Source organism: Hyperolius riggenbachi, chromosome 11, assembly GCF_040937935.1.
Source record: "Hyperolius riggenbachi isolate aHypRig1 chromosome 11, aHypRig1.pri, whole genome shotgun sequence".
NCBI classification, from domain to species: Eukaryota; Metazoa; Chordata; class Amphibia; order Anura; family Hyperoliidae; genus Hyperolius; species Hyperolius riggenbachi.
Window position 1 is genome coordinate 128817564 of NC_090656.1, and position 19318 is coordinate 128836881.

General features: G+C 43.3%; 1 protein-coding gene across 2 annotated transcripts in view; it reads left to right on the forward strand.

The window, feature by feature from the left end:
* LOC137538570 (epidermal growth factor receptor kinase substrate 8-like protein 2) overlaps positions 1–19318 on the forward strand; it is a 246829-nt gene that overhangs the window by 95353 nt on the left and 132158 nt on the right. For both annotated transcript variants that reach the window (XM_068260822.1, XM_068260823.1), the window contains exons 2-3: positions 11282–11336; positions 14067–14104. In XM_068260822.1, coding sequence (XP_068116923.1) covers positions 11293–11336; positions 14067–14104 — 82 coding nt within the window. In that variant the 5' untranslated portion in view covers positions 11282–11292. The remainder of the gene's footprint in view (positions 1–11281; positions 11337–14066; positions 14105–19318) is intronic.

Here is a 19318-nt window from a genome sequence, read left to right on the forward strand (position 1 = left end):
ATGGGTCCAGTCTTGTGGGGACTGATTCTGGAATTCGGTCTTGCCGGGCTGTCCCGGTCATCATGAATTATCAGTCGGACTGTTTTGTTGGGAATTTCGGTTTTGAAAAGCGTCTGGAATCCGCTTTTAAAGGCGGGGGTACTGTAATGATCGCTGCTGCAGCAGCTATTACTGGAAGTAGTAGTGCTGCAGCTCAGGCAGTTCTGATCTATTTCCATGCAAGCTGCATAGTTTTGTCTGTCTTTCCCTGCTGTCAGCTTGTGACTGATTATCATTCACCTGTGTGGGAATCTGCATGTCTGCTCCCATTGGATGACCTCAGTATAAAGATCTGCTTCCTGCAGGGTTTCCTTGGGTTTTCATAGCTTCAGCTTAAGCCTGTCTTGCTGTCGCTTTAGCCCCGATCGTGTTTCTTGTTATAAAGATACTTTGCTGGTCTTTGCATCATATATTGGTTCATTGCCAATATATATGCATACCAGCACGTTTATTATTTTCCTTGTATTTGTGTTACGTTAATACATCAGTGTCGCTGATGTATACGTACACAAACTGTTTATATCCCGTGTGCAGTTAGTCAGCTTTCCAGCACGTTTTGGTAGGTTGCGCGTACCGTGACCACCCGTGCTGAGGTAGTTACCCTGCTTCTGGTTCTGTTTGTGGATTGCGTTCATCTCTGCGAAGAGATAACGAATCCTTCTGAATCCTGTTCTGTTACTGTTTGTGGATTGCGTTCATCTCTGCGAAGAGATAGCGAATCCTTCTGAGTCCTGTTCCCTGTATTACTCCATTCCTAGTCAGCGTTCCTGCTTATGTCATATATCGGTTCATTGCCGATATATACATATGTTAGTCAGACGTTACAAATAGTTTCATTGATAGCTGTAATTGTAATACGCTAGGAAAACATACTTTTGTATATTTATCTGTGTTACGTTCATCTATCTTAATCCTGCTATTTTCTGACTATCCTGTCCTGTCTTTGTGAGGCACGCCATCGCCGCAGCGCATTGGCTGCCTCATTCCAGTCTGTCTGGTTTTGGACGCTTGCTGTCGCTAAGTAGCCGCTAGCTAGCAAGCGTTCATTCTGTCTACCTGTCCTGATCTCCTCAGTTCTGGTTTGTGCGCTCAGCGCTACTTTGCGCTGAGACGTTATTACGAAAGCATTGTTTGTGGCTGTCAGATCTGCACCGGCTCTGTGCGCCACAATCTCCTATTGGAGTCAGTCCTCCCCTCCACTATACTAGGGATAGCCTGTTTCCTGGTGCTAGTGTGTGTACCTCCTCCACGCCAGCTCATGCGTTGCATGCTGACTGTGGAGAATACACCACCAAGCCTTACAAGAAGCAGGAGATACATTTACAAGCTCCACATATGTGCGTGACTCAAACAAGCTATTGAAATACTTGAGGGTTTCCTGTTATCATCAAACTATAATCTGGCGTATAAATTAGCAGCCCAAGCACACGCTGGCATCCTAGAGCCCAAAACGTTTTTATTTGACTCATTTCGTGCGGGGGGGGGGGGGGGGGCAAACCTACTCACAGGAGTCCAAGTAAGGTTGGTCTAGTTATAATGGCTATACTTGTTATATGGCCCTTGGTAGATGAGCCCAGAGGCTGTTGGGATCACCAGGTGATGCAATATTCCTATGTGGTTTTCACATTGAGTGCAGAGCTGTGCAGTACAGAATTCTGATTGATTCTGATGGAGCAATGCACAGCAGGTACCACAGGCGTTTACAGTGGCAGTGAGACATACTTTCCTTGCAGTGTATGCCTCACTGTATGGTTGCAAAGCTACAGCACGATGTGACTTTTTGGCTCCGCTGCATTGTGACCTTGAGGCAACACTACATGAAAGGTAGTGGGTAAAATACTGTGATTATCATCCATGTAAACCGATCCTTCCTGGTGGATTGGTGGTGACGATAACAAACGATCTCTCCATTCAAACTACTGTCGTGTGGCTAATTACGCAATTTACGGGTCCTCATTTTTTCCCTTCCACTTACGATTTCATCGGCAGACCATCGTTGCTCTGATGTCATGCATTCATTGCAAACCGTCAGGGATTGCTCATTTTCTAATGACATTTTATAGAGCGTGTGTACGGAGCATAGATCCTAACAGAACTGTCAGATTTCTACTACCTACTGTAAGTCAAATAGTAAAGATGTGAGGAGTCACAAAGTTTTAAATATGAAAATAACATTTACTAATTGTATCAAAAAGTTATATATCAGCATATAATAACAAACCATCCCATCCCATTAAAAAGCCCAAAAAACGACTGAGGAAACCCGAGAACGGGTAAAGCACGCCACGAGCTACACTGATGCTGCTTGTGATGGATTCGCTCCTGGATATGCTTCCACTTCACTGACGGCCTCCGCTTTCTCCCCCGGTGCTTTACAGCAAACAGACCACGCTGCGGAAGCAACTCAACAAAGGACTCAAGATCCGGCACGCAGGGAAACCGGCAAGGCAGGCAGCCACGCTGGCGGTAGCCGCCGGAGGGTACAACAGTACTTCACCTTAAAGGATATGTGAGTTCCTGCAAAAGCCGACGTGGTTCCCACTAACTGTTTAAACAAAATCTGGGGTGCGCACCTTTCGTGCGCATAATGAGTGGCGTTTTAGAGGCAAAAAGCTACTTTATTTTGTGAGAAATCTTATATGGAGAACGTAGAGACACCTCAAGCGGCAACCCTGTTGTAAAGTTAGGACAACTAATCGAAAGAGGGCCCTGAAGATCATTTTATATACAGGTGGATACAATGGAGTGCACTCCAATCCATCACATAGGCGGCTGTCCTAAACATAGGGGGAATCAGTCATTTTTTGGTTTTTAATGGGATGGTAGGGTTTGTTATTATATGCTGATATACAACTTTTTGATACAATTAATAAATGCTATTTCATATTTAAAACTTTGGGGCTCCACACATCTTTACTATTTGCCAAATTGATTTGTGGTGGGTGATTTTTGGTAGATATCCCATTTTTTTGTATATGTACCTACTGTAGGTGACAGCAACATAGGAGAAAAGTAATTTATGGTGCATTTTATGCAGAGACAAATGTACATCTATGTATTTTATACTTTACATTTTTTTGCAATAAAGCACCTTTAAAGCGGATCCGAGATGAAAAACTAACTATAACAAGTAACTTGTCTATATATCTTATCTAAGGTTTAGATAGTTTACACAGCAAATCTAGCTGAAAACAACTTCAATAGAATATGATTATTTCTTCCTGTGATACAATGACAGCAGCCATGTTGTTTGTTATTATTACACTCAGGCAAGCTTATCTGCATCTTCAGCACTCAGCCTGTGATAAAAACCTAACCCCCTCCTCCTCCCTCCTCCCCTCTGCCTCTGAAATCTCTGGCTAGTAATACCTCCCCCTCCTCCTGCCCAGACTGAGCTCCCACGAGCCCTTGCTACTGTTTGAAAATGCCAAGGCTCTCTAAAAAAGCTGTGGGCGAGGCTTGTTTAGTTTATAGGGAATTAGTATTAAAACAAAAACAAAAAAGTATTCGGCTTGAGTAATGCCCTATAAACAAAAGGAAAGGAACATAATTACGTAATGTTTAAAAGTTAATCTCGGATCCATTTTAAACAACAATTATAAAAAAAATTCTTACTGAGCTTCCACGGGGCAGGAGAGTATAATAATGCATAAGTGATTCTGTAAACATGGCTTGGATTTATTTAAACCAGTACTGAAGTGCGCTTTGAAAAATTAGATACTCGTCTATGGAGAGGGAGGGGCAGATAAAGGATTGGGAGGGTTCTATGGAATCCCGAGCCTTCCCTCTCCATAGGTAAGTATCTCACTCATTTTCTGCAGCTGCAGTATTACTTTGTAGCTGACTCGTGTATTGGCAAGTTTACAGACCTCACCTAGGTCATATCAGATTACATTATACAGATTAATGATCATTTGGTTGTTTGATTCCAGGTACAAGTGTGATTTTTCTTTATTTTAATTGTGGACAATTTGGGTTTATTAATATACTGGTAAGTTCTCACAGCTGTTGCATTCAGATTGCAAAGATGCCATTTCACTGATCTTGTTATAGCTCGATATTTCCCAGGTGATGCTGCCAAACTTTTGCTACCTGACCTCACTACTCAAGTGGTTGTCAGGATCTAGTGTTCTTCAGCCTGTAGACCACAAGTAAACCAGGCCCGAGGGATCGCTGTGTTCCAGCCTAAAATGGTTTACAGGATTATCATTTGCAAAAAAATATAGTCTCTAAATATAGATCTGTAATTTTGTCAAAATGCAAAATTCCTCACTGCATTTGCATTAGATCTAAGCCAACTCGGACACCAGCTGAAGCTAGGTATTACCACAAAGCTGTGCCTGTTCCAACTACATCTGTGGAAATAAACACAGCGGAAGGGTAACTGGAAATATTATGTTTCTATGATGGAGCTGTCTGGGTTTTTGCAAAGAGCGATTACCTAGAGAAATGGAAAAAGCTTATCTTGATTAAAATCATCTCTTAACTGATCTGGCTGCAGTAAGACAATTTACAAATGATCTGAATCTGATACGTGATTAGCTGACAGAGATTGTGGTACTTTGCACATGTTTGTTACTTTTTATACTTTGCCAAATGTGAGTAAGCTGTATATATAATAAAGAGGGGTTGTCCTTGTAACTAACATAGCAAATACAAATGAGGTGCAGTGTGATAAGACAGCTTTTCTTTGGTATTATTTTTTAAAGCCCAATTCCAAAATGTCAATTTTTTTTCTTATTATTTTATGTGATAGTGAGAAAAAACATTAGAAACTGTTGGGGACTGTTATTGCTGTCAGTGTCCCTAGCAGAGAGATTTTCCCTCACCTTCTGGTCCCCGGGACCTCCATGGGGCTTTATGGGTTTTAAAGTGAACAGAGACAGGAAATGAGGCACATCAATATAAACTAACTGAAGATTCTAAGACCAAGTTCACACCATGGGCCATATTCAATTCACGTTTTCTCCTAGGAGATATTTTTTCATCTTCTATTCAAAATGACTTTTCAGCACTCTGCAACTGTAAAAGTACCAAAAAATGTATGTGAAAAAGTACTGTCAACATTATTCTGAGTATGTTCTTAAATTAAAAAATTACCTATAATTTACTATAGTATTACCCATTTTCCAAAAGTAACATTTGAGTAATTTTACCAATATTCTACTAGTGGCTTTCCCCGGGTCCAAAATTACTACAGCCCTACTGGTACTGCAGCTATTTTGCTCTACAAAAACTTCTCTTTTTTATGCATTGCTCAAATAAAGCATTTTCCATGAAAAGCAGACAGTGTGGGCAGTTACAGTAGTTTGTGTTCTTTTCAAAACTTAAGGGGTGCAATTGACAAAGAATATGAGATATTTGAAATTGTAACAATTGTTTGTCTTTTGCACCACATCAAAATTACTTTATATTAAAAAATATACAGTATATATTTTAAATTCCAAGGACATTGGCCTCAATTCACTAAGCTTATCTCCTGTCTTTAGTAACGTTTCTAGAGTTATCACCAGGGGCGTAGCAATAGGGGGTGCAGCGGTAGCGACCGCATCGGGGCCCTTGGGCCAGAGGGGCCCCGAAAGGCCCAATCTCAGCTACAGTATTAGCTCTCTATTGGTCCTGTGCTCATAATAATCACTTTTATAGATAGCTTTGAATAGTGGTAATCATTAACAAGCTGTTCCCCATCCCCTTCTTGCTCCTCTGACATTGTAGTTACCATTGGCAGGTTTTGGTGTGCCGTATCAATTGTTATGTATAGAGTGCTTGAGGGGCCCCATTGTAAGACTTGCATCGGGGCCCACAGCTCCTTAGCTACGCCACTGGTTATCACCATGGTGATGAGGCATGTCGTATTCAGAAAACATTTTACCTCAGGCAAACCTAAAGTTAACTCTTCTGTCTTTAAGTTACTGTAACTCTTCAATCCTTAAAATAACTCCAGAGTTAAAGACAGGCTGTTTATTAACTGCGTGTGAAAATAACTACAGAGGAGGTAAATTAACTACAGAAGAGGTAACTTAAGGAATGAAGAGATAAAATAACTCTCTCACGTGTGGAGGTAAGTTTTCTCTTGCCTTATTATCTCCTGCATGACCTTAATGAATTGAGGCCTTAATCGCCAGCTATATTACATAAGTGCCTCAATTCACAAAGATCATGCTGGAGATTATAAGGCAAGAGAAAACTTACCTCCACACAGTGGGCAAGTTATCTTATCTCTTCATTCCTTAAATGACCTCCTCTGTAGTTAACTCCTCTGTAGTTAAGTTACCTCCTTTGTAGTTAAGTAACCTCCTCTGTAGTTAAGTTACCTCCTCTGTAGTTATTTTCACATGCAGTTAATTAACAGCCTGTCTTTAACTTTAGAATTCTGGAGTTATTTTAAGGATTGAAGAGTTAAAGAGAACCCGAGGTGGGTTTGAAGAGTATTATCTGCATACAGAGGCTGGATCTGCCTATACAGCCCAGCCTCTGTTGCTATCCCAAACCCCCCTAAGGTCCCCCTGCACTCTGCACTCCCTCATAAATCACATCCACGCTGCTGACAAACAGCTTGTCAGAGCTGGCTGTGTTTATCTCTATAGTGTCAGTCTGCTGCTTTCCCCGCCTCCTGCAGAACTCCTGTCCCCGCCTGCATCCCTTCCCTCCCTGCTGATTGGAGGGAAGGGACGGGGGCAGGGACCGGAGCTATGCAGGAGGCGGGGGAGCAGCTGAGACTGACACTACAGATGTAAACAGAGCCTCACAGCACAGCTGTGATTTATGAGGGATTGCAGAGTGCAGGGGGACCTTAGTGGGGTTTGGGATAGCAACAGAGGCTGGGCTGTATAGGCAGATCCAGCCTCTGTATGTAGATAACATTCTTTAAACACACCTCGGGTTCTCTTTAACTTAAAGACAGAAGAGTTAACTTTAGGTTTTCCTGGGGTACAATCTTTCCTGAATACTACATGCCTCGTCACCATGGTGATAACTATAGAAACGTTATTAAAGGCAGGAGATAAGCTTAGTGAATTGAGGCCAAGATCTGGTGACGCAGTGACTGGGGAAAAGGTTGGAATATGGAAGGGTTTGGGTGACAGTTTAATCAAAAACAGATCCAAGAGCAGGACAGTTCCAGCCACATGGCTAATATACATAACAGTCATGTGACCAGAGAAGAAGCTGATGGTCACCAAAGGTGATCTGTAAGGGGGGCAAGGCTACGACACACAGCTCAGTGCCTCACCACTGTTACCAGCCCATAGGACAAATATGTAAGAGGTTTATTAGATCCCTGTACACCTGCAGAACAAAAGGCTTTGTTTACCAGAGCATGTAAAGCCTTGTACACACGCCTGAATAAAGCCTTGTGCACATGCCTGACTTAAGTCAGCTGAGGAGACTAATAACGACCACCTCAGTTGAAGCGTGTGTACAGCAGCTGGCGACCCCCAACCCGCGAAGAATCTGCCATGCGGATCTACTCACCCCCAGCGATGTCGATCCCGACAATCCTATTGCTCGTGCCTCTCCCCTGCCCGCCGTATGAAGTCACACCCGCACTGCTCGTCATCCCTGCATCATCTCCCTGCCCCCCGCATAGCAAGACACGTGTGTGTGTGCAGCCCGGCCAAGAGATGTCACCCAAGGGGATCAAATACTGATCCGCGATGTGCGACATCCGTCAACATATTACATTTGTTTTATGCAAATACACGTAGCTTAGAATTGAGCCCATAAAACACACCATCTACTCCATTTTAATGGTCAAATTTCATGCTGCGTTTGTTTGCATAACATTTGCATCATTTAAAAATGAGTAGCATCTCGTGACCATCTCTTTTCTCCAGTCTTTTTTTCCTGTTTATTATAGCAGACATTTCCCCATTTGCTTCATTAGATGGAGGCTTTCTTTGGTAAGCAGTCTGTGCACTTGGTGTTCTGGTCTATATGTGTGTCGGATGAATTCTGCAGTGAGTTGAGGTCTCAGGAGCCAGTTACTGATGTAGTAACTACTGGAGCAGTGAGCAGACGATTAGTGGGGAAGCTTTATAGCATTGCAGCCCTCTTTTCAGATTTAATCATTGGTTTAAAACTACCATTATAGTGTGAGACATTGTTTATCAATTAGACTTTTGACTAGATAGAAACATTTAATTGAATATAAATCAATTGAAATCTAGAACTCCAGTTGATGAGCATTGAGAGTCCACTCATTTTATATGGCTTTCACAAAATGTAAGGAAAGGCTTATGGTTTGAGCAATTCTTTTTTTAATTTCAAAGGTAGGTTTGATTAATTATTGATTACATTTCTGCTGATCAGGATCAAGTGATGCAAAGTGGTAAATAGATTGCTACAACCAGTTAATGTCTGATTGAACAGTTAAGGGTGGCTTGGTGGGTCATGCCTAACTAAATACAGCCTTATTGTTTCATTTATTGCAGCTTTGGGTGAAATTGTGTATTGATGTCCAGATCAGTTACTAACTACAGACATACTGTAGATACCACATATGGTAACATTTCATTGTATAGGTGGTACTCAGACATGGCAAGGTTGGTGATGATAATCATCGTGCCATGCAACTGACCAATGCCTAAATGCCTAGCAAATACTACCATACTCTATAGAAAGACATATTTTTGTACAATATTACATTTAAAATCAGCCTCACTTACCCTGCTCTGGGATTTCAAACAGGAGTGAATAACACAGACGGTCCCAAGTGCTCACACAGTCTAGGGCCGCCACATACACAAACTACACCCCAAGGAGGGAGCAGCGTGGGCAGAGCCCAAAGTGCCTTCACCACCTGGGACAACCACAAGTAAAACAAACACAAGGATTGTAAGTGCTCCTTATCAAGCAGTACCCTGCTTGGAAATGGTCTGCATGAAAAAGCCTGTTAGGCAAATTTAAAAGTACAGTAAGTGCAATTGCACCTGCAGTACCAGAACTAGCAAGGGCTGAACCAATTTAACTATGTCTTCTAGGATACCACGTGTGTGGCCTGTCTCATGCCGCCTCCCAACCACCACTATGTGACCTAAGAACTACAGTACCATTAAAATGCTCTGAGCTTCCAAATGTAGGTGAACAATGCAGTTGTGGTTCCAAGCGCTTACCCTGCCTGGGACCACCACCTGCAGACTACACCTAAATGTGCCGGTCAGGGTTTTCCTGCAGACCATTTCCAAGGCAGGTTGCTGCATGATAAGGAGCACCCACCATCCTTTTGTTAGTTTTACTTCCATGCTCATAGTTTTTCATAGGCTTCACCATCCCATTATACATGGCTGTGTGGAAAGGTAGGAGGCCATTTCTAGTGTGTTCCCTCTCATCATATTTTATTAATAGGCAGGAAATATGTGAAAGGGGAATGAAGGCTACTAGAATAACAAAAGACTAGGGTAGGTCATTTATCATCAGGCCCAGCACCACACTATTGAGACAGCTGGCTTTTTAGGAGATTACAATGTTCATTTTGTATCATTAAATATTTGCATGTAACAAGTGGCACCAGCATAGCACTTCACTTCACAAATGGAAAATATAGGGTGAATAATTCAACAAAAAGGGTCTAGATTTTCTAAAAGATAGAAATAAGCAAGCCTAATATTAAATAGTGCATGCCTGCATTCAAGTACTGACAGAAGCCTATGAAGGGGTCCTCGTAATTAAAAATTAGGCAGGCTTACAGCACAGGTACCTGTGTGTTCCTAAAATACTCGATCTTTAGCATTTTTGTGTAATGTTTATACTTTTATGAGTAGCAGGAGAGGGTAGTGACTAGGAAGAATGAGAAGCAGGAATCTATGCCAGGATTGGTTGTTCTGACACTTAAAGGGACCCTGACCTCTGAAAATAATCGAAATTGGTACTTACCTGGGGCCTTCTGAAGCCCACCGTAGGTCGGGAGGTCCCACGGCAGCATCCTGGCTCCTCTCCAAGTCTCTCCGCACAAATGGCTTCCTACGACACCGGGCCCGAGTGTCGGGCCCTCTCTTCCTAGAAAATGACGTTAGTCGTCATCACGCCAGCCGCCTCGCGTGTGACTGTACTGCGCATGCGCGATTAAACCATGCATGCGCAGTACAGTCAGGCCATGATGACGCAAGGTGGCCGGCGTGATGACGACTAACTTCATTTTCCAAGAAGAGAGGGCCCGACACTCGGGCCCGGTGTCGCCGGAAGCCAATTGTGTGGAGAGACTGGGAGAGGAGCCAGGACGCCGCTGTGGGACCTCCTGACCTGCGGTGGGCTGCAGAAAGCCCCAGGTAAGTACCAATTTCGATTATTTTTAGAGCTCGGAGTCCCTTTAGATTTCACAAGCAGCTCAGCACCATTCATTTACTAATCAGAATTATCAGAGATAATCTGAAGTAAAAGGGTAGCAAAGGAGCAGTAGCAGCAGGAGCACTTAGAGCAGAGTTCCCCAACCCTGTCCTCAAGGCCCACCAACAGTACATGTTTTGCGGGAAACCACACACAATCACAGGTGGGGTAATTAATGTTGCAGCAGAGCTGATTAATTACCTCTGTGGCTTTATACAAAACATGCACTGTTGGTGGGCATTGAAGACAGAGTTGGGGAACACTGACCTAGAGGACAGAGTGTGTATGTTTTATTTTGGTAAATATATGATCTGTCATAAACAAAGAGTCAGCGGGCCGCTATAGCTAATCATTGGCACGTCCAAATAGTTGTGACAGTCTTCTGATATCCAAGTTCATTCTAATAGTCTAGCTGCTTCCACCACTGAACATTGAAAGTGTAACTACCATGGGAGCAGCCTATTCAGCCATGGGGAGGGGAAGGGGCAGGATCATGAGGGGCTCAGACTTCATTCCCTTCCTCCATCTGCTACAGAGCTCTCCTTTCTAGAGCAGGTGTTTTGTGGTCACACTTGTTATGAATGGAGGAATCATAGTGGCTGCCCTGCTAGTGATGGATCATGGTAGCCAAATTTGTTATACGACACCTGACAGATGAGCCCCATAGCCGTGGAGCCACCAGAGGAGGAAGGGTCAGAGTATTGAAGGGGAACCCCATTGTTTTGTAGTTATACCACTGGAGGACAGTTCAGTCAGTCATTAGGTACAGGGTCCAAAGAATGCATTTACCAGATCACAAACCAAGAGAACTTCCCTCAAATAATTCATGTATGTTCCGATTCAGAGAAGAATATACTGTAACTGTAATCTAACCATCTGCAGATCTCGTAGCGATTATCATTTTTCTGTTTTATTGCAGCTGATGCAGCCATGAGTCAGTCAGGATCTACAGGAAGCAAGCATGGATCCTCCAAGTAAGATGGATAAAACTATTGTTCTTGTTATTGCATTAAACTAATTTTAATTAAACCAGTATTTATTTAGTTAGTAATTGAATATAACCATTGCTTTATGATGACCAGCAATGGAAAATTCTCTCAATGCCTACTGATTTGGGGGCAAAATATTGCAGTTCACACGTCACCCTCAATGTTTTACCCTTGTTCCAGCTTCTGACCTCTCTTGACTCTAATCTATTATCCTGGACCTTTCCCTTACCCCCCCCCCCCCCCTCCCACATTCTCTGCCATTAACCCCTTATCAATTGTCCACAAATATCCCTAGCACTAAGTGTACTATACCTAGATTCCTTCCCTGACCAAAGCCTACCACCAACCCTAAATTTTCACTGAAGCTTTTTCACCTAAGCCTTGCAGCAACCTTACATGTTCACAAAATCCCCAACACTGTCCTTTCACCTCAGCTATTGTTAACCTTAATACTGTATAGGTGGGTTCATCATGGTCCAAGTCCATGAAGGTGTTATTTGTCAACTGTGTTTTATCCATTTTATATATTTGTTGCAGTCCAGAATCGCTAAAGCTCCCCATCGTTTCCCTGATTGATAGTGATATTGTGGTTATTACCCAGCCTATGTATGGCTGGAATGGAGAATGATCATAAAGCATTTTCTTCAGAGAGGGTAACATCGATGTATCTTTCAATCTGAAGCCATCAATGTAGGAGTCCAGTTTGGGGTTCTTTGATTCTAAAAATTCTCAATGTCTCAGCTCCTAAAGGCTCAGTTTCCTAAAAAATAAAAATAAAAAACACTCCTGTTTTTTAGAAGAGTGGTATGTGATCTAGCCTGATGGTTGGGCAGAAGGATGGGTCCTTGAAGAGAACACATATCTCTGGTTGAGTTAAGCCCCATACACACGCTCAACAGTGGCCTTTTATGCAGCACAATTGTTGAACAACTTTTGTTGTGAAACAAGTTGAAATCGCTAAAAAAAAAGTCTTTTGCTATTGTTCAAAAAGCTGATAAGACTGATAAGAAGTCAATCCAACTGTTGGTACAGTCAATCCAACACGGTACAGAAACTTTTTTGCTACTGGAATCCAGTGTAAAACTGTGATAGGTAGTGGGTGCTTTTCATGCCTGGAGACAGTCTTTGTGATTCACCAGAACCACTGTTTTATTGTGCTGTACTACAGGGTATTTACAAGCTTTTTACACTATGTACAGTAAACAGGTAATCAAACAAACAAAACATTTACTGGTACTACTTAATCATCTAATAGCCAGACAAGTGGAGAATGTTATCTAAAGGAACCAAACCTTCTGTTTGTTCCAAATCAAAATAAGCAACTTAGCTGGTCTTTCCACAGCCTAGCTTTCAAATACCATTTGTTTGTTAGTCCAGCACAGCTGTATGCTTCTTATGCTAGATATACACCATACAATTTTCTGGCAGTTTTACTTGCCAGATAGATTATTTCCAACATGTCCGATCTGAAATTCGATAAATTTTTCAATCTTCCAATCTTTTTTTTAATCGTTTTTTAATTGTTTTTTTTCTATCGATTTCCCTCAGTTCTATGAAAAATGATTAAAAAAAACGATTCCAAAAGCAATCAGAAAATTGAAAAATCGATCGAAATTCAGATTGGGCATAGCTCTGGCAGGTAAATCTGCCAGAAAATTGTATGGTGTGTACCTAGCATTGGCTAGAAGACTGAGCTAATGAGCCTTTTATTTCCCACCTGAGCACCTCTCAAGGGGAACACCAATTCCTGCAGTGGACTAGCTTTCTTACCTAAGTACCTGTCTCAAAGAAGCGAACACCAAATTCCAGGTTATATTTGTTAAAGAGAACCCGAGGTGGTATTTAATTATGCTAGTGGGGCACAGAGGCTGGTTGTGCACACTAACACTAGCCTCTGTTGCCCCATGATGGTGCCTCCAAGACCCCCCTGCGCGCAGCTATACCCACCGCAGTGCTGGCGACACGCAGCGTGTCGCCAGCACAATGTTTACCTCTGCCTGTCTGTCAGTGCCGCTCCCCCGCCTCCTCCGTATCGGCGCTACCCGCCCGCGTCCCTTCCCTTTTCGCTGATTGGAGGGAAGTGACGCGGGCGGGTAGCGCCAATACGGAGGAGGCGGGGGAGCGGCGCTAACAGACAGGCATAGGTAAACATTGTGCTGGTGACACGCTGCGTGTCGCCAGCACTGCAGGGGGTATAGCGGCACGCAGGGGGATCTTGGAGGCACACCATGGGGCAACAGAGGCTGGTGTTAGTGTGCACAACCAGCCTCTGTGCCCCACTAACATAATTAAATCCCACCTCGGGTTCTCTTTAAAATAGACGTACAACGGAGAAAAATCTGGGATTTCCCGGCCTGTGCTGGATAACAGGGACTTTTCTGTAATTAGTTCCTACTTTAGCTGCCTCCTACCACTTCTCTGTGCTCACCATTGTGACGTTCTTCTCAGACCATCACAGCATGTTCCAGATTAGGTTCTGCCTTGTAAGGGAGGGTTCTGCAAGCAGAGAAGCCTCTCAGCCAATGCTCTGTTATTCATCAGATGAGCTGAGCTCCCCTTTGATATCAGCATTTCACTTACTACACTTAGATATGCAGCTTATAGGTACAATTGGATGATTAAATATATGAATATAATTAATAAATGAACCTAGATTTGTTAAACATGCACTACTGTACAGGTTAATTTGTAACTGTTTGCTTCTCTATCTTTCAGTGGAGGATCTGGGAAAATGAGTGCAAAAGACCTGTTTGGTAAGTTTTATGTGGCTATTTTTCCTGTTCATTGGCAGGCAAGGGAATGATCATATTACTGTGATAGTATACACTATATGCTCTTCCCTAAACATCATTCGTGTGAGTTGTCTTGCAATAGCTTTGAGTGTCACTACGCCTAAAGAGATCAAAAATCATATGCAGGTTTGTTAAAAATTGAATTAATGATCAAGTAAAAAGAGAAGGGCCCTTGTTGTTCAGGAGAAGAAAGAAAAACAAACAAACAAATTAAATCATACCTGGTCCATACTTAGTAACTATGCAAAAAAAGTGCTAATTCTCCCCCTAAATACATTAGGTTGAGGAAAGTGCTAAATGGGTGTGATACATTGAAATAATACTTTTCCATTTAGCCCTCTGCACACTTATCAGGGTTTCACTGTAGCATTAGCCCTCTGCACACTACAGCATTCTGAAACATTGATTACAGGCCCTGCATAAAAACAGGGATTCTTAGCAACACATGTTACCAATGCAAAGCTGGCCTTCTGCTACAAAAAGATTAGTTGGTCTGGTGAGTTCCTGAACTTACAGTACTATAACACTGCAAGGAGATATTTTATGCATTTTACTACAGCAGGTCAGTTTTGTTTTTTTAAACAGGTGAAATTGTACAACATGCATGTGAGCTAATTATTAAGGAGCAATCACTTTTCACAGTAATCAATTTCAACTATTTATATTATACACATGTACCAGAAGTGGTGCAGGGATAAAAAGGAGCAGGAGTAACAGTAGGCCTGGCACCCACTAGCAGCTGTTTTCCAAGCACGTGTGTTTTGAAAAGCTCTTGCTAATGTAATGCTATGGGAGATTTGCTATGGATGATCTCCGGAATTGGCCTCCGGTATATGGGCAGCAAAGAGATCTTTCTCTTGGTCGATCTTCCCATTCATTGCTAGATGTATGAGCACCTGTAGTTTAAGCCAGACTATTTATCAATTCCATGGCCACTTCAAACTGATGCTTTTACCTGACACGGAGCAGACTTGATAATGGCATTAACATAATCTTATAGTCTCCACTTGACAGCAAGCCTCAGTCAGTATTAAGGGAATCCCTGATGATTATTAGCAGGATTTTCAGAATTGGCTTAGAGCTTCTGTAGACTGTGTAGCTGTATGTATTTTGGTTACACTAGCTATTTTCTCAAGTGCTAAAGGTTTTCATGAGTAGAGTTGAGAGAGCTCAGTTATCTGTTTATCTGCAGCTTTGTTATAAAAAAAAGTTTTAGCTTGCACGTGTGTTATAAATTGGTGGTTAAGTATTATAAAAGATTATATAAAAATCCATACTCTAGGGTCTATGATCTCACTGTCTGAATTTGGCTGTATAATATCTGCCTGACATCTCGGTAAAGAGGAAATTCCTGCAGATGACATCTGTTGCATGCAGCATACTGAACATTTGTATGGTGAACATTCATTTTCAGTGTGAGGTTTCAGTGCTGTGTGAGATATTAGGGATTAATCAGGAAAACTCAATAGCTTCATTCGTGTTGCTGCTTCATGATGACCCTTCCTGCCCTTTAACCCCTACAAAGCCTAATGTACCCAACCTGCATGGATGGCACGTAACACTGTCTGAAATTGCTACCTGCTTGCTCCTCCTCCCCTAGTAGCCCTATCTATACCTTTGCTCTTATTAATGTCTCTTTCCTTTCCAATGTGTAATACTAATCTGGCCTCTCACCTAAGCAAAACTGTAATCTGCACCTTTTAAACGATGCCTAAACTTAAACTATTTTCTGAGATCCCATAAGTAATCCTCAAACAGTCCAATACTTTCCCCTAAAACTAGCCCATAACTGGATCCTAAAGGTGGCCATACACTAATGGATAACGCTGTACATAGAGCATGCTGAAATGTACTGAAAATCTGTGGAGCAGCTGCCGCCTGCCAGGTCCTCAGATCTTCCCCATTTAAAATGTGCTCCGTGGAGCTTGCAGAGAGCTGGCAGCATAGCATATGCTCACCTGGGGTGCTCCTCCTGTATTCTCTCTCCATCACCGCCAGGGCATGTGCACCCAGTAACCCAGTGGCTTGTACGTTATGTGACCACACACATGCTGTCATGGGCACCCCGCTGGTGATCGAGAGAGGACACAGGATCAGCACGCCAGTGGACAGGTGAGCATACGCTCCGCTGCCAACACTCTGCACAGCCCGGGGAGCACATTTTCAATAGTGCAAACCAGCCAGGGGTCTTCAGGTCCAGCGTTCATCCCGGTATTGAACACCGCTACTGCCACGCATGCAATCGTCCCCGCCCCCACTGATTGCGCAGCCATGTTGCTGCATTGATCTCCGGCGGATTCGATCACTATGATAGAATCTGCCGGGAAAAATGGATAAGTGTATGGGCACCTTTACCCTACTCCTAAATTGTTATAAAGCTTACCAGTATTACTATTCCCCCCCCCCCCCCCCACACACACACACACACCTTCCACAAAATTCCAGGTGCAACCCCTGCACTTGGCCAATAAACTTGATTCTGATTTTGACCTTCCCAGCTGACCCACTCTTTACCTCCCCTACTGTGGGTATTAGTGATACTTTCCTATCCCGATAATTGCATTAGGAGTAGCTCTGCAACCAGTCAAACAGCTGTGAAAACAGTTGAATCATGATGCGTTTTACTGTATTCTTTTATGGTCACCCCAGCTGAATGTAATCCATACCATTTGATGTTAGGTATTAGGTCAGCTTTACATTTAAATTTTTTTTTATTGAAACATTTTTTAACCACTCTACGACCGCCTAACCGCCTTATTCCGCTCCGTCAACAGTCTGCCAGCAACAATCATCGCTGGCAGACTGTAAAAAAAAAGAAATGTCTGTTTCTTCTAGTTGTACAGTGCTGCAATCTAGTGCAGCACTGTACTAGGGACAGCCCTGTCACTTGGCTGTCCCCTGGAGCTGCTCACTACGCGATCCCCTCTCATAGGCTGATGCCTATGAGAGAGGATTGCCTTGATTGGACATCGGGCGGTAGGGATAAATAAAAAAATAAAAAAAACATGATTTTATTCAAAATAAATATAAAATTAAATTAATATAAAAAAAAGGAACCTCCCAGCAGCGATTAGAGCCCACCAACAGAAATCTCTATTGGTGGGCAGAGGAGGGGGGCAGACTCACTTGTCTGCTAAGTTGTTTGGCCATGCAGCACACCGTTGAAGCTGCAGTGTGCTGAATTATAAAAAATAGCCCGGTCACTAGGGGGAGTGTAAGCCTGTGGTTAAATATAGCCAAAAACATATGTCTTATGATTCATTACTATTGTTCTGGGAAATGGAGCCTGTACCCTTATAGTGTACAGCCATTTACTAAGGTGCTGGCAGCCAAGGGATGAGTGTCACCATCACAATTCAGCCCAGAGAAATAAGTATTGGTAATCAAGGCAATATGTTACATGCTGTAAATGCTTATTTACTATATGCTTTGTGAAAGGGGGTCCATTGTGGTCGGAAAACACTAGACTTTTCAGTCTTACGCTGTTTCACGCTGGAATGCGCTTCTACGGAGGCCACGGCCGTAAGGCTACTTGTGCCCAGCATCCACCACTATTGTACCGCTTTCTGAAGCACTGGTATGTCACATTGTAATGCCTTGCATTGGATTATGTTTTGCTGCACTCTGGATTAAAATACGGTGACCATACGTCCCGCTTTACCCGGGACGCGTCCCGCCTTCGGGGGGGGGGGGCGCTGTCCCAGGCTGCATGAGGTCCCGGGAAACGTCCCGCTTTTAGCAGCGGGACGTCCCGGCCTCGGGACTCTGGCCACTGTACAATGAACTAGCCGCAGCGTCTCACAGACGCTGCGCTAGTTCATTCCCCGCAGCCCCGCTCCAGCAGCCTGCTTATTCCTCCGGCAGGCACAGGCAGAGCAGGGCTACGGGAAGATGGCGTCTGGAGGCGGAGCCCTGTACTGGAGACTATTTGTGTCTCCAGTACAGGGCTCCGCCTCCGGACGCCATCTTGCCGTAGCCCTGCTCTGCCTGTGAGAGCGGGAGATTGAAGGAGGATCGTCCGGGGGGAGCTGCACACACCAGAGGCGGGCTGCGTGAGGGGACGTCTTCTGCCAGGTGAGTAAATGCTTTTTTTCCCAGGTGAAATGTGCCAACATTGCGTACATTTTGTGCTGAAATGTTTGCCCGCAATGCGTTTATTTTGTGCTGACATGTTTGCCCCATTGCATTTATTTTGTACTGACATGTTTGCCCCCATTGCGTTTATTTTGCGCTGACATGTTGCCCGCAATGCGTTTATTTTGTGCTGACATGTTTGCCCCCATTGCGTTTATTTTGTACTGACATGTTTGCCCCCATTGCGTTTATTTTGTGCTGACATGTTGCCCGCAATGCGTTTATTTTGTGCTGACATGTTGGCCGCAATGCGTTTATTTTGTGCTGAAATGTTGCCTGCAATGCGTTTATTTTGTGCTGAAATGTTGCTCGCAATGCGTTTATTTTGTGCTGACATGTTGCCCGCAATACGTTTATTTTGTGCTGACATGTTGCCCATTGCGTTTATTTTGTGGTGTCTGGGGTAACTGTTGCTGCATTTATTATTTAATGGTCATAGTTGGCTGTGTTTGCTGCTTTGGGGTTACGGTATACTATTAAATAGCATCACACAGTTTCTGCACACCCATGATGCGAATCCTCATTTGACCACATCATTACGTTAGCTCCGCCCATAGAATGTCATGGCCACCCCCATTTTGTGGTGCAGCCACCACATTCCCACCCCCCCTTCCCCCCCACCCTGTCCCAGGTTGAGCCTACAAAAATCTGGTCACTGTAATTAAAAGCATTATGTAGTAGTGCCGATTCTCCTCTCTCTCTCTCTCTCTCTTTATCTGCACAGTATTGCAGTATTGAACTGCTATAATCAGAGCATGCTTGTTGTCCCAGAGTGTTTGTGAGTGCATCCTGCCATATCCCTCTACATGACAGCTGCCTACTGCAGTGCCGACTCTCTTCCTTCTACATTGTTAAATACGTCTTTAATTTTACTATCTTTATAGCTGGATTCTGCAGGACCATCTGTTTATGCCATCTCCTTTTCAAAAACTTATTTGTTCTGGTTAGCTTTGTCAAACTGCCAGTGACAATAGGAGTATGCTGAGCGTATGCCAGGCAGATCGGACCCTTTCTACTAGCCTGAGGGGTAAACTGGGTGTC